The sequence below is a fragment of the Bubalus bubalis genome, chromosome 17 (genome assembly GCF_019923935.1).
Source record: "Bubalus bubalis isolate 160015118507 breed Murrah chromosome 17, NDDB_SH_1, whole genome shotgun sequence".
NCBI classification, from domain to species: Eukaryota; Metazoa; Chordata; class Mammalia; order Artiodactyla; family Bovidae; genus Bubalus; species Bubalus bubalis.
Genome location: NC_059173.1, coordinates 56,613,150 through 56,628,675, shown reverse-complemented (window position 1 = coordinate 56,628,675; position 15,526 = coordinate 56,613,150). Strand labels below are relative to the sequence as shown.

Here is a 15,526-nt window from a genome sequence, read left to right as displayed (position 1 = left end):
TAGCAAAAGTGGGAAACGGATACTTTTATCACAATTTATAAGCGAAACTTACCAGGCCATTTGCTCTAGGCAGAGTGCAGATGTTTTTTTCTGAGGGAGTTCTTTAGACTGTATCTAAATTCAAAAGCTATCATATGGATGGGAATGAAACTGGAATGGCAAAGTGAGCAGCTTGGCAATTTTTTTCTCCAGAAAGCGACATCATAATTGGACAGAATTTTCTAAAGCAACCATCTTACGACTAAGAACTAAAATTGTGCACAAATTTAGAAATACTTATTCGTGAAAAACTGGTGTGCATTGGATAAGTCAGTAGGAGTCTGTGGCATTTTTGCCGAGTTGCTCCCATCATTCCCAGCTCTGTCAGCACAGTTTTGAGGGCAAAGCAGGCCATAAAACCTGACAGTCTCCTGCCAGAGGGGGCTGACTTGGTTTGGACCAGAGAAGAAAAAGAATAAAGCACACTCATGAAAAGTTGTTAGAAACAATGGTGACTAGATAACCATTCACAATAGCATCAAATAGAATAACTACATCAGACTGAATTTAATAAAGCACTCTAAGAAATGGCAACCCACTCCAGTATTCTTGCCTGGAAAATCCCATGGACAGGGGAGCCTGGTGGGTTGCAGTCCATGGGGTTTCGGGGAGTCAGAGCATGCACACCACACCTGATAGCTAAGTTGGTAAAGAATCCGCCTGCAATGCAGGACACCCTGGTTCAATTCCTGGGTCAGGAAGATCCACTGGAAGAGGGATAGGCTACCTACTCCAGTATTCTTAGGCTTCCCTTGTGGCTCAGCTGGTAAAAAAATCTGCCTGCAATGCGGGAGACCTGGGTTCGATCTCTGGGTTGGAAAGATCCCCTGGAGAAGGGAAAGGCTACCCACTCCAGTATTCTAGCCTGGAGAATTGCACGGACTATATAGTCCGTGGGGTTGCAAAGAGGTGGACATGACTGAGCAACTTCTAAATTTGTGCACAAATTTAGTTCTTAGTCATAAGATGGTTGCTTTAGAATTGGAAACAGAACACACAAAATAATGCTTCGAGAAGTTAATATGATCCAATAAATGAAAAGACAGTCCATGTTCACTGAGCTGGAATCCTCATTCATTATTGGTGGTCCTATCACTTTGGAAACAATTTGGCAGTTGCTGAAAAAGTTAACCTAAAATTACTACATGACTCATCAGTATATTCCCAAGAGGAAATGTCCACACAAAACTAGTAGTATTTTTCAGAACACAGGTAGCCAAAATCATGAAGTAATCAAGTGTTCATCAACTTGAATGCACAGACAAAATGTGGTATTCCCAAACAACAGGACACTATTCAGCAGGCTACTAACACATGCTATGACACACATGACTGAAAAATGATGCTAAATGAGAAAAGCCAGACACGAAGGACTATATGTTGCATGATTCTTTTTATATGAAACATGTAGAAAAGTAAAATCTGTAGAGACATAGAAATAGATCAGTTGTTTCCTGGGGCTGACTTTGGGGGTTGGGGTTTGAATGCAGACAGTCAAAGGAGATTTTTTTAAGGCAGTGGAAATGTTCTGAAAGTGAATTATGGTTGAGATTGCACAACTCTATAAATTTGCTAAAACTCTGAATTATATACTTAAAACAATGAGCTTATGTCAATTATATTTTAATGGAGTGACAAAACATAGGCAGAACACTCCGACATAAATCGCAGCAATGTTTTTTGGATCCGTCTCTGAGTGCAATGGAAATAAAAGCAAAAATAAACAAATGGGACCTAATTAAACTCAAAAGCCTTTACTCAGCAAAGGAAACCATAAACAAAACAAAAAGACTACCAATGGGATGGGAGAAAATGATGCAACTGACAGGGGATTAATTTCCAAAATATACAAACAGCTTATACAGCTCAATATAAAACACACTCACAAACAACCTGATCAAAAAAAAAAAAAAAATGTGCAATAGACCTAAATAGGCATTTCTCCAAAGAAGCATACATTTGGCCAATGGGCACATGAAAAGATGTTCAACATTGCTAATTATTTTGTTGTTCAGTCACTCAGTTGTGTCCAACTCTTTGCGACCCCATGGACTGCAGCATGCCAGGCTTCCCTGTCCTTCACCTTAATCGCTAATTATTAGAGAAATGCAAATCAAAACTACCAAGAGGTATCCCCTCATACCAATCAGAACGGCCACCATCAAAAACTAAAAATAGTAAACACTGGAGAGGTTTGTGGCGAAATGGGAACCCTCCTACACTGTTGGTGGGAACGTTAATTGGAAAATGGTATGAAGGTTTCTTAAAAACTAAAAATAAAGTTAACATATGATCCAACAATCCCATTCCTAGGAAAAACAAAAACTGTAATTCAAAAAGATTCATACACCCTGATGTTCATAGCAGCACTATTTACAAAAACCAAGACATGGAAGCAACTTACATGCCCAATGACAAATGAATGGATAAAGAAGATTGATGTGTGTATGTATATACATATATACACACATATGTACAAAATGGAATACGATTCAGCCATAAAAGAGAATGAAATAATGCCATTGGAAGCAGCATAGATGGACCTAGAGATTATCATACTAAGTGAAACAAGTCATACAAAGACAAGTGTCATATGATATCACTATATGCAGGATCAAAAAGATAATACAAATGTACTTATTTAAAAAGCATAAATAGAAAACAAACATGGTTACTAAAGGGGAAAGTGAAAATGTTAGTAGCTCAGTCGTGTTCGACTTTTTGTGACCCCATGGACTGTAGCCCACCAGGCTCCTCTGTCCATGGAGTTCTGTAGGCAAGAATACTGGAGTGGGTTGCCATTGCCTTCTCTAGGCGATCTTCCTGACACAGGAATTCAACCTATGTCTCCTGCATTTCAGGCAGATTCTCTACCATCTGACCCACCAGGGCAAGTGGCTTCCCACTCCAGTATTCTTGGGGTTTCCCTGGTGGCTCAGATGATAAAGAATCTGCCTGAAATGCAGAAGACCCAGATTCAATCCCTGGGTTGGGAAGATCCCCTGGAGAAGGGAATGGCTACCACACCAAAGGAGAATGGGGGGATAAATTAGGAGTATGGGATTAGCAGATACACAATATTATGTTTAAAATAGATAAACAAGGACCTACTTAATAGTACAGTGAACTATATTCAATACTTTATAATAACCTATAATGGAAAAGAATCTGAAAAGATGTATGTGCAGATAACTGTATCACTTTGATATACATCTGAAACTAAGACAACATTGTAAATCAAGTATGCTTCAATTTTTAAAAAGCTATCATAAAGTGTATAATGTTTCACCTTTAGAGCAATCTTTAAAAGCAGAGCAGACTTTACCCATTGAATCTTCTCATATTCCAGAAAATTTTGAAATAAGTAAATATCAGCTGTCTGTTAGCCAGTCTATTGTAAAGGACACTGAAAGCAATTTTAAAAAGAAAAAGAAAATGTCCATCCATCTGAGGGTAGTGCTAACATCCCTGCTTGCTGGATGGATGGTATTTCCCAGTTCTCTCGTTCAAAGCTGAGGTGAAAATGTCTCGCAGTCGAGGATTCAGAGTAAGTATCAGTATTATTATACCAGAGAAACTGAAAAGATTTTCAGAGACCCGCCGATTCTCCTGTTCTTCCTTACGCCATATACACATTACAACACTAGCAATCTGTATGGTTCAGGAAACACACGGACTTTCCTTAATTCCAGGTGAAACTTGACATTTCTTTGCTCAGTTCACACTGGATCAAAAGATACTACATTTCAGAATGAATATATAAGCATCTATTCTTCTTGACCTTATTTTGTGAATCCTAACTTAAATCTTCAACACTAAACATTAGGGGTAATTTTTAATGGAAATTTCCAATGAAAAAATACTCCCATGATAATGTGGAGAAATGATCAGGAATCACCAAAGGTTACATCTTAAGTAATAAAACTATTGCATTTCCATCAGGCCATCACAAACAGGGGGGTTCATCAATAATAACAATTAGGCTATGCTAAAAATGTTATAAATGATTTCATTCATTAGTTTCACTTTATTGAAAATCCATCATTTAATTGCTTATCACTGAGACTTGGTTCTAAAATAATTAAATCAAGAAAACAAATATTGACGCTCTTATGCACATGGTATATGAACATGCACTAAATGTTCTTCGTTTCCTAAAACAACTCAAAGTAATAGAAGTAAATGTAAACACTTCTTTATGCCAAGTAATTTAATAGTGAAGTGAATGAAATGAGTATCAAATGAATTAATAATAGAAAATAAGCAAATAGCAGCCAAAAACCTGAATCAGTGCTTTATTCCAGCTGTTTTGTTGTTTCTTTTCAATGACTCTATGGTAATACAATTGAATGGAATAAAGCAGTACTGCTTTATATCTCTCTGTCCCCTTCTCTCCAGTGAACACTATGTGGTAGAGGTGAAGGTTCCAGCAAGGGTGTTTGAGTCACTGCCTCTGCAGATTAAAGAAGGACAGTTGCTTCATGTGCATCCAGTACTTTTTAACGTTGGAATCAATGAACAGCAAACTCTTGCTGAGAGGTAAGGTTCAGATATAAGATCGGTTCTTTTTTTTTTTAATTGTTATGAATATGCTGAGTAATTCCACATGTACATAGACACTGGATTCATGGGTAACATTTTCCTTTCATCCATACTAAATTACTTGATAGAATTATTCATATTTAAGGATTCCTGGCTCATATCAAATTTAAAGTTGTAAAATAATAAGGAAAATATTGGTGTCAATACCAAAATATTCACATGGGTTAGCTTTCCTCATGTGTCCGAATACCTATGTGTGTGTATCAAATTTTAGAATTGTTTTATGCTCACATGTATTTCACCATTGTAAACTCTACTAATTATGGCAAAATTTTCTGGACCTAAAACATGTTATCCTTTCCTTTGTTTTATTTACTAAAATAATTGTTATTGGAGGATGCCAACACATCCTTTCATAATAGTTTGCTCAGTTAAATGACATATGGTTTTATGTGATTTCGTAAGTAATGGTGACAAACCATTTTTTAGCAGATGAAGGAATTAACTTTAGCATCTCATATGGTTCACATGTAGAGATTATCAAAAACAGATAAGAGTTAAGGTTCACAGAATAGATTTTTAAAAGATTCTCTAAAACTTCTTACAGAAAGAAGATACTGTCTTGCTATAAAGCCTGGCTGAAAAAGCTCCCCAAAGTTAAACTTTTGGAGAGTATTTAAAATGCTTCCTTGTCTATAATTTAGTCTCTATATATCTCCTGCTGCTGCTGCTAAGTCGCTTCAGTCGTGTCCGACTCTGTGCGACCCCATAGATGGCAGCCCACCAGGCTCCCCCGTCCCTGGGATTCTCCAGGCAAGAACACTGGAGGGGTTGCCATTTCCTTCTCCAATGCATGAAAGCGAAAAGTGAAAGGGAAGTCACTCAGTCGTGTCCGACTCTTAGCGACCCCATGGACTGCAGCCCACCAGGCTCCTCCGTCCATGGGATTTTCCAGGCAAGAGTACTGGAGTGGGGTGCTATCGCCTTCTCCATATATCTCCTACCCCCATAGTTAGCTAGTGTGTTCTTTGCCATGATAGGTAAGAATGTTTTAATCATTTACTGTTGTTTTTTAACTAAACTAAAAAACCACTACGTTTATAGTCCTCTTGAGAAGATAGCAGAAGAGCACCAGTACAGAGGCTGGCATCCTTCATGGTATGGACAGGAAAAAATAGTTTACAGAAGTGAGCTTGTCCCTGGGAGAGTGGAGGGCCCTACATGCGCCTGTAGCAGTGTGTTTAAGGCTATATGCAGCTCAGTATCTGGTCCTGGTCTTCTGGACCTCTCCTCAAGCTATCACTGGTGAAGAGGAAGATTGGAAGAATAGAAAGAGAGGGAAGAGGTTTTGTGTCTTTAGAGATACAGCCCTGCAGAGATGGAGAAACTAACTTGGACAGAGTCTCAGTTATGTAGAGGCATGGGGTTAGTGTTTTAGATTTATGTCATTCAGGTTCGCATATGATGATTCTAAGAATACTTTGGTATGTCAAAAAAGATCGGTGGAATCAGGGCCAGTGGAAACTGGAATATGTTAGAAATCACCATTATGCAATGTTGTTTCAAAAAACAGATTCCTGCCTTGCAAAACTGTTACCATCTATTTAAAAAAGAAAGATAAAAAAGTTACTTTGGAGTCCTGTTTTATAAACCATAATTATTCTCTTTTTTCTATATTTAGGTTTGGAGATGTCTCTTTGCAAGAAAGTATTAATCAGGAAAATTTTGAACTCCTTAAAGAGTATTACACAGTATTTATGGAAAAGATGCCTCCTGATTGTAAGTATGCAAGTTACCAAAAAAAAAAAAAACCACCCCACAACAATAATAATCTCTTGATTAATAATTCTTTGGGAGAGGACAGACATAAAGGTCAATGGAAGGAAAAAACACGGGGTGGGAATGTGAGAGTGATTTTGAAATTGTTTGCGCCAAAGAGACTGATTGCCAAGGTGGCCTCGCAGACACCTGCCTCGTTGTTCTGATTGCATTCAAGTGTGTCCTGCTGCTCATATTAGGACATTAATTTCGGTGCCCTGGGAAAGTGCTGGAAGTTAAAAATAAGGAATTCATAATTAGAAATCTCAACTGAATCCAACAGAAATTTTGTACATTCTTAACTACATAAAAGACTTTAATACAGATTTAGGTTTCTGATTTATAGTCTACATCAGATATATCTCTAGCATATATTTGTGTGTGTGTTGTTCTTCAGTTGCTCAGTCATTTCCGACTCTTTTTGAGCCCATGGACTGCAGCACGCCAGGCTTCCCTGTCCTTCACCATCTCCTGGAGCTTGCTCAAACTCATGTCCATTGAGTCGGTGATGCCATCCAACCATCTCATCCTCTGTTGTCCCCTTCTCCTCCTGCCTTCTATCTTTCCTAGCATCAGGATCTGTGTGTGTGTACGTATATATATATTCCTATTATATAAATCAGAACATAAATTTTACAACTAATTAAAAGTGATATAAATTAAGGCACAAATTATTGAACATACTTATTGCAATATTTCCAACCAGTCCATTCTAAAGGAGATCCTGGGTGTTCCTTGGAAGGAATGATGCTGAAGCTGAAACTCCAGTACTTTGGCCACCTCATGTGAAGAGTTGACTCATTGGAAAAGACTCTGATGCTGGGAGGGATTGGGGGCAGGAGGAGAAGGGGCTGACAGAGGATGAGATGGCTGGATGGCATCACTGACTCGATGGACGTGAGTCTGAGTGAACTCCGGGAGTTGGTGATGGACAGGGAGGCCTGGCGTGCTGCGATTCATGGGGTCACAAAGAGTCGGACACGACTGAGCGACTGAACTGAACAGAACTGATTGCAATATTTCTGTGAACATGTTGGGGTATAAGCCTATAGAAATATGTTTTACATTTTGTTTTCTGTTTTATTTTGGGCCATGGTTCAGTACTGCCATCTTTTCCCCCCACAAAATTAAGCACGTATTTGAGCAATCCAAAATCACAGATTCAAGAATGTATTTGGAGCTCTTCCATAAGTACTATACATAAATAAGTTGAGATACTTAAATAGTCACAATAAGAAACTAGATTTTAATAAAGTAGGAAATATTGTTACCAAAAGCTGTAATTAAAGTCTGCCTGTCATCTATCTGCTGGCAATTTGACTGATCTGTATTCTGATACTTGGTTTGAAATAGCTTAGGTAGCAGAGTATTTAGGCCTCTTTATAACACAGTGATTTTACTTCAGAATATTATAGTGGCATAAGCATATCCATGTATGTATCATTAGAGAATTTTACTGCTGTTTTTATGTTTTATTTCACATAAAATTTTTTTAATGCCAAATAGAAATTAAGTACAGAGGGATTCTTTGGCAGTCAGCATACTTATGAATTTCAGATTTGTAAATTACTTGGAAGGTTAATAATATAAACAAAACTATCTTGCTTTAGTAATTAATGGGAAAAGTTTTTTATAACTTGGATGTTGCTGGATAATTCTCTCACAGTTACTTGTAATTTGGAAGTAATTCCCAGAATTTTTAGAGACAACTTGTTTTCTATTTATAGGGGTCCTTTCAAAGTATCACCTGGAAATTTGTTATCAATGCAAATACTCAGGCCCCGCTGCAGATCTATTGCACTTGCCCTGCACTCTGTTTTAATAAGGCTTCCGGATGATTTCTGATCCATACTAATGTTTGAGAACCAATGGTATACCATCTCTACTCAAAACACACATTATATTAAAAAGTAGGTTGTTGATAAAGTCTTTGGATGATTTCAATACTATATACATAAACAATTATGGACTCCAAAAAAGAAATATGTATAAATAATTGTTGAAATGTTTCTCAGATAGGAAATACAAAGTAAACCCTACATTAAGGTCATTTAAACTCTCCATGGGAGTGTAAGTTTTAAAAACTTGAAGAACATGAGATCTCATATAATGTATTGCTAATTAAAATAGCAGTTTTAGAAACATATAAAAATATCTCATCCTTGAAAACAGGCTGGACTTTTGCATCAAATCAGTTTTATTTCATTAGTTAAAATAAATTTTCTTAACATACTGAATTTTTCTGATATTTTGTTTCCTGTTACGACAACATATTTTTGAGACAGCACTACATAGATTTGGTGCAGAATGAAAGTGTGACATGACTGTGGCTATTTTTCATAACAAAAGTCTGAACCATATCTGAAATTATACTGACATATATAGGATTATTCTTCATGCAGAAATATTGTAACCCAAAGCATCACTGGATTGCACTCCATTCAAGGAAGAACCAAAAAGTTTTATTAAGTGTGGGAATAAAGGTTAGGCTATTTGTTAAGGAGGAAAAAATTTCCACGTGGGATCATGTACCTAATCCATATAATCTACTATTTTTCTTTCATAGTGAAATCAAGGGATAATTTGTAGTAGTGTTAAAAGGATAAGTATATTACTTTCACTTATTCATCCATTTTGGATATCCTATCCATCATTTACTTACTCTGGTTTTTTATTATTTATGAACTAGTGAAATTCTATTAGTAAATAAAAACTTCCCTTTTTATCCCAAAAGATTTTTTTTTTTTAATTTAGGGATGTCCCCTAGTTTTGCAATATCAGGAGTTAATGAATAAGTCATTTTAGCCTATATTTTCCCTTTCAATCAAACAGTTACCATCCTTTTACTTTTCTTATACTTAAGTTTTGTGGTCTGTAACATTGATTCTTCCCCAGATATTCTCCAAGTCTGTTAAATATGTAGTAGGTTCAGTTGATAGTCTCAATTCAGCAGTCGACACATGCAGAATCCTTTTGTCCTGATAGCTCTATCAGCTGTACTAATAGGACACACACCCCTTAGGAGTCATTAGTGGGGAGGGGAGTAAAGTTAAAGATGCCAGACAACAGAACTCCATTTCCTTTCAGTGTGTTCAGCATAGTCTGGTGATTTATAGACTAATATATTTGAAAGTCTCAAGTTCATTTGGAAGAAATCATCAAATTCAAGAATTACTATCCTCCAACTCCATCTCCCTTGTATCTGCAGGACCATTAGTGAAAGGCTTGGTACTTTGGAATAGCCTCTCTCTCTGTCTCTCTCTCTGTCTCTGTCTTTCTGTCTCTCTCAGCAGATTCATGGGATCTAGAGCTATACATATACGTGTATGTATAGATGTACATTTAGATATATATGTATGTTTTTACATATATATGTATATTTCTTGCTCCAATAGATGTTTCCGCAAAGATTTACAGAAAAGGATTTACCCATTCTTGGCTTCCTCCTCTGTAACAGGCACTTCCCAGCTCTAGATCCCATGAATCTGCGGAGAGAGAGAGCCATTCCCACCTACCAAGTATTCCACTAATGGGATACATACATGTGTATATGTGTATATACATGTGTGTACATATATGTGTATGTGTATACATCTATATGTATGAATGTGTGTGTGTGTGTGTGTGTGTATATATATATATATATTTATCTGAGGTTGGTATCAGGCAGAGCTGTTGATGGCTGAGAGGTCTGTGCTCTGTCCGGGTACCTTGTGTTGTGGATTTCTCCCTTCCCATCCTGGCTTAGTGATGCAGCTTCCAGACAGTTGCTCTTGCTGCCTTGACTCTAAGGCTCAGTAAATCATCATGAGCTACTTCCCCTCAGGCCCTGCCTGTGATATTCACTGGCCCCTTTGATCAAGTAGGGAAACTCCCATGGGGCAGGTATGAGTGTTTCTCTCTCTCTGGCTCTGATCTTCCAGATGGGTTTGATGAGCTCAGAAACCTTTCAAGGGCCCTTTCATACCCTACCAAAAGCATTAAGACACTTAAGTGGTGGGTTAGCAAAATAAAATAAAGTACTTCTGTAAATCGCTGGCACAAACTGCTCAATGATTTAGAGTAACCATCTCATCTCACATGATTCGAGGCCCCTGAGTTTTGTGGAAGGAGCAGATGAAATGCTTTGTTTTCCCTTTAAATAAGGACTGACCAAGTGTCAATTTGTAATCTGCAATCTCTCATTTCTCTCTTTGATAATAATGTCCTTCTCTTGTCTTTTTTCCTAAGCAAAGGAGAAGGATATTTTCATGCAGTTCTATTGGAGTGCTGCCATTTATTGGTCCCTGTGTGAATGCTTTAAGGGTAGGCTGTTCTAGCTTATGAGCTTAGAAGGGGGATCAGGCAGGGCCTTTAGTGAGCTGATGTCAACTACCTCCACAGTATTTGATATCCCTGCCTTACATATAATATTTCATCAACTGTAGTATAACAATTGCACAAGATATTTTTTAGAACACATCTTAGGTTGGTGATGAGGGTAAGTAAAATATTGTTGTTATATTTCATCCTGTATTTTTTTGGCTGTGGTTGCTGTAAGCCTCATATTCAATTTAGCAGACATTGATCAAGACCATATCATGTGTGAGACTCTGTACCTATTGCTATGGATGGTGAAAGATGAAAGACTCTGCCCCTAGTAGCTTACACTTTAAAGACTTGGCATGATCAAGGAATCATGTACCTTAACTCTAAATCTCTTCGCTCAGTCATGTCTGACTCTTTGCGACCCCATGGACTGTAGCCCACCAGGGTCCTCTGTCCATGGGATTCTCTAGACAAGAATACTGGAGTGGGTTGTCATGCCCTCCTCCAGGGGATCTTCCCAACCCAGGGATCGAACCCAGGTCTCCCGCATTGCAGGTGGATTCTTTACTGCCTGAGCAAACAGGGAAGCCCTCTTCCCAGAATACTAGTTGCTCTTTTTTAGTATTGATCCTTTCTATGAATAATTTACTTTTGTTTTTGTTGCTTTTGTTGTCCAAAAAGTGTTAGTTTCTCTTTGATCATTTCTGACATTCATCGTGTGGTCATGAATTCCCACAGATTTTACTTCTGCGTGGGGAAAAAGAAAAGTGCCTATGCATTCTTTCCATCTTCAGAAATAAGAGAATAGGATTGTTGTTGTTCTGTCATTAAGTCGTGTCCAACTCTTTGTGACCCTAGGGACTGTAGTACTAATATTTTATGGATAGTTAATTTTAGAGGAATTGTTTAAATAATTTTCTATGTATTCCATGTAGGAAATGAGAAAACATACATGATAGGAGGAGATCATCTGTAATATAGGGAAAGGAAGACTAAGGAACACACAACAAAATGGAGAAACGCTTAGATTCAGGGTCATCGAGCATCACTGTAGCTAAACGAAAAGAATATCAACTAGGAGAAGGTGAGCAAGAATACCAATTGTGGGGACTTCCCTGGTGGCCCAGTGGTTAAGAAATCTGCCTTGCAATGCAAGGGACACAGGTTCCCTCCCTGGTCAAGGAACTAAGATCTCTCAGTAGCGACAACTACTGAGCCCATATATCACAGCTAGAGAGAAGCTGATGTGCTACAACAAAAGATCACACATACTGAAACTAAGCCCCTATGCAGCTAAATAAATGAATAAAGAACTTTAAAGGTGGAATAAGAATGTGTTGTTGAAGGAAGAAGAATGAGGATTAAAGAGTAGCTGTTGGATTTGGTGGTTAAGAGTATTTGATGATATTTGATGGAGTAGTTTTAATAAAAGCATGGGTTGAAACCATATCACAAATATTCAGGCAGAGAACTCATGATGTACAAGTAAAGAAACAGTAAAAGCCACCCTTAGGAAACTTAAAGTGAATGCAAAGTAGAGAAATGAAAAAGCAGGCTAAAAGCAAGAGTCGAGTGAGAAGGTTTCTCATTCTTCTTTCTTCTTTTTTTTTCTATTTGATTTAGTTTCCTAAGAGAAACAGAAATTATAAAGGACAGATAGAATTGCCAAGGGTGAGCAGGTAAACACATGCTCTTGACCACCCTATCTAGAGGTTCTATAGAGGGGTACGTGGTGAGGCCTCTGGAACTGACCAGAATGCCTGCAAAGGGCCCTGAGGGAGAGCAGAGGACAGGCCTCCCATAGCATGCAAAGTCAGAACCCTCAGTGAAAGGGAAAGAGTAGTATTCTGGTTTTTAAAAAAAAAAAAAAGCTGCCCTGCCTGGCTGAAGCCCTTTAACACCTGAAGAATTCGAACCAAAGGTCACAGATAATTCTTTAAGTTTGATGTTCTGAGTATAAGTGGTTTGAAAGGAGTCCAAAGAGCAGTTCTGGCTTGGTCTTTGTACCCCTGCTGGTCCACCAATGTCATCAGGTCTGCCGTGGTGCTTTGATGGCTTCAGAGGAAAAAGCCTTGGAAAAAGATTTTGTTCACATCCACCATGCTGCTGCTGCTACTGCTGCTGCTAAGTCGCTTCAGTCGTGTCCGACTCTGTGCCACTCCATGGAGGGCAGCCCACCAGGCTCCCCCGTCCCTGGAATTCTCCAGGCAAGAACACTGGAGTGGGTTGCCATTTCCTTCTCCAATGCACGCATGCATGCTAAGTCCTTCAGTCGTGTCTGACCCTGTGTGACCCCATGGACAGCAGCCCACCAGGCTTCTCTGTATACGGGATTCTCTAGGCAAGAATACTGGAGTGGGTTGCCATTTCCTTCTCCACACATCCACCATACTAACTTTCAAAATCAGATCAATCATGGTTTTCCTTGTTATCTTATCAAGCTCTTTAAAATAACTTATAGTTAACTATTTAACTATAATTCATAAAAGCTGTGCAAGAATGCCACACATTCCAGTGCTCACTTTTGCTGAGCTACGATTTGGTTAACAAGGTGCAATTACTGATTTTTGTTCCTTTGAATTTATATTTTCAGTTAACATTTTTTGTTTTTAGTTTTTCAATTTATCTTACCTCTCACTTAAAAATAAAGGTGCAAAGCTGTTCAGTTAAGGATAAAATTAGAAAGAAAATTATTATAGATATTAAAACTCAAAATAATGTGAAATATTAAAAGAAAAAAAGTAATAGGACTCCACTGGGACAAGAAAAAGCTTCAAATGAGAGGATTTCCCAGAAATAAATGCAAAAGAAAAACTTGACTGTGAATACAGTGTTCAATATCTAAAAGTGGCTTTTGTTAGATCAGAGAATGAATCAACTCACCCCTTATCATCTCATACTTTGTCTTTTTAAAGTATTGCCATTGAGGGACTTCCATGGCAGTCCAGTGGTTAAGACTTAGCCTCCAACGCAGAGAGTGTGGGTTTGATCCCTAGTTGGGGAGTTAAGACCCCACATGCCTCGGGGTCAAAAAATCAAAACATAAAAAAGAAGCAATATTGTAACAAATTCAATATAGACTTTAAAAATGGTCTACATGAAGAAAAATATCTTTAAAAAAAGAAAATATCGTCATTGAAAATTTAACCAGTTTTTCAAACTTAACACATCACTCTAGTAAATCGAGATAATTTTTCTAGAACAAATATGTGGTAATAGTTTCCTGAATGATAATATTGGATTTTGTTTCTAGAAGAAAGGAAAAGACTGGAACCACTAAGATGTCATTCGTAATTGTACTTTGTGTGAAATGAGTTTACAAACAGATACACTTCAGATTATTGCTGAAAAAGAACTAACTACAATGTTTATAGCACATATTGTGCCCTGAAAGAAATCAGCCCTAGGCCTTGGCAGATGTCTTTAGCCTATCACCCTGTTGGATTCTTCCTGTTGGAAGCCAGGGAGTGTGGCGAACAGTCCCTGTCACATGCTAACAGGTATCTTGTGTTACAAATGGATAAAGTCAAGGAGCCACATATAAATCAGTTCTTGGAATACTGAACATGTATCAGAGAGAAGAGTTGTACCACATTTGCTCTGCTTATCAGTGAAAATTAAGGCTACTTAAATGGATATTTTCTTCAGTTAGTGGTTATTTTATGAACTCTGTTGCAGACCAGAAAGTGTGTGATGAAATCAATGCAGACAGCATCAGCTCTGTGTGCTGGGTCGACAGGCAATGCTCCATAAACAGAGAAAGCTGTCTCTGAATATTCATCCACTTACTGCTTACAATTGGAACCCACGTATATTGATGCACACAACACAGCTTGCTGTCACTATGAATTAGAACACGTTGCCTTCACTTCATAGAATAAGCTATGGTGGGTGTTTCTTGTCCCTGCTCTTCAGAGCTCTCTGCCCTTAGACTACCACCTAAATTGAGCCTGGCCTCCAGTCCTTGGGCTTCCTCGATGGCTTCTTGGTGAAGAATCTGCCTACAATGTAGGAGGCATGGGAGATGCGGGTTCGATCCCTGGGTTTGGAAGATCCCCTGGAGAAAGAAATGGCAACCCACTCATTTTCTTGCCTGAAAAACCTCATGAACAGAGGAGCCTGGCAGGGTGTAGTCCACAGGGTCGCAAAAAGTCAGACGTAACTGAGCACAGTACTCCAGTCCTTCCCAGCCTTTGCAAGTGACTTTAATTTATAAAGTGAGGAAATGAAGTAAAGCAAATATCTCAGAAGGCGTTAACAAACACATGCAACGATTGCAGGCACACACACACACACACACACACACACACACACACACACACCCGTAACTAAAAGTCAACAGTCTTGATTGTTTCTACTGAGTGAAAGAACTTTCTGATACAGGTTAACTATTTTGCAGCTTTCAAAGTAAATTTCTAAATTATTACCTTTCTCCCCACACCTGGTAATACTAGACTTCCTCTGAAAGGTTCACATTTATGTAGAGAGATCCTTTCTGAACACAAGGATAGACCCTTAGCATTCCCAGAACAGTGATGTCAGAGGCTGCTGTTTAGTTCTGTCAACTAAGTTTCAGCAGTAGGTGACAAAAAGCACTGTTAGACCCTTACCCCATCACCTTTCTCCCTTTTCTGAGTATCTCTTTCATCTTTGCCTCCTTCCCATTGTCTATAAATGTTGAGGCTGAGATCAGGGTGTGACTAACCTGCAGATGGTTAGGATATGCTAGCCCAGACTGTCCTGTGGTAACTTGAAAAATAATGCAAAATTCTTAGTAGCCATATTAGTCAGAGCCCAGTCATGCAAATGAGCATTTTAG

The 15,526-nt window shown here is 38.3% G+C and overlaps 1 protein-coding gene across 8 annotated transcripts in view; it reads left to right on the top strand.

The window, feature by feature from the left end:
* The window catches only part of INPP4B (inositol polyphosphate-4-phosphatase type II B), a 458,048-nt gene that overhangs the window by 362,417 nt on the left and 80,105 nt on the right, over nt 1–15,526 (top strand). For all 8 annotated transcript variants that reach the window (XM_025267085.3, XM_006053797.4, XM_025267083.3 and 5 more), the window contains 2 exons: nt 4,438–4,578; nt 6,263–6,360. In XM_025267085.3, the coding sequence (XP_025122870.3) occupies nt 4,438–4,578; nt 6,263–6,360 (239 nt within the window). The remainder of the gene's footprint in view (nt 1–4,437; nt 4,579–6,262; nt 6,361–15,526) is intronic.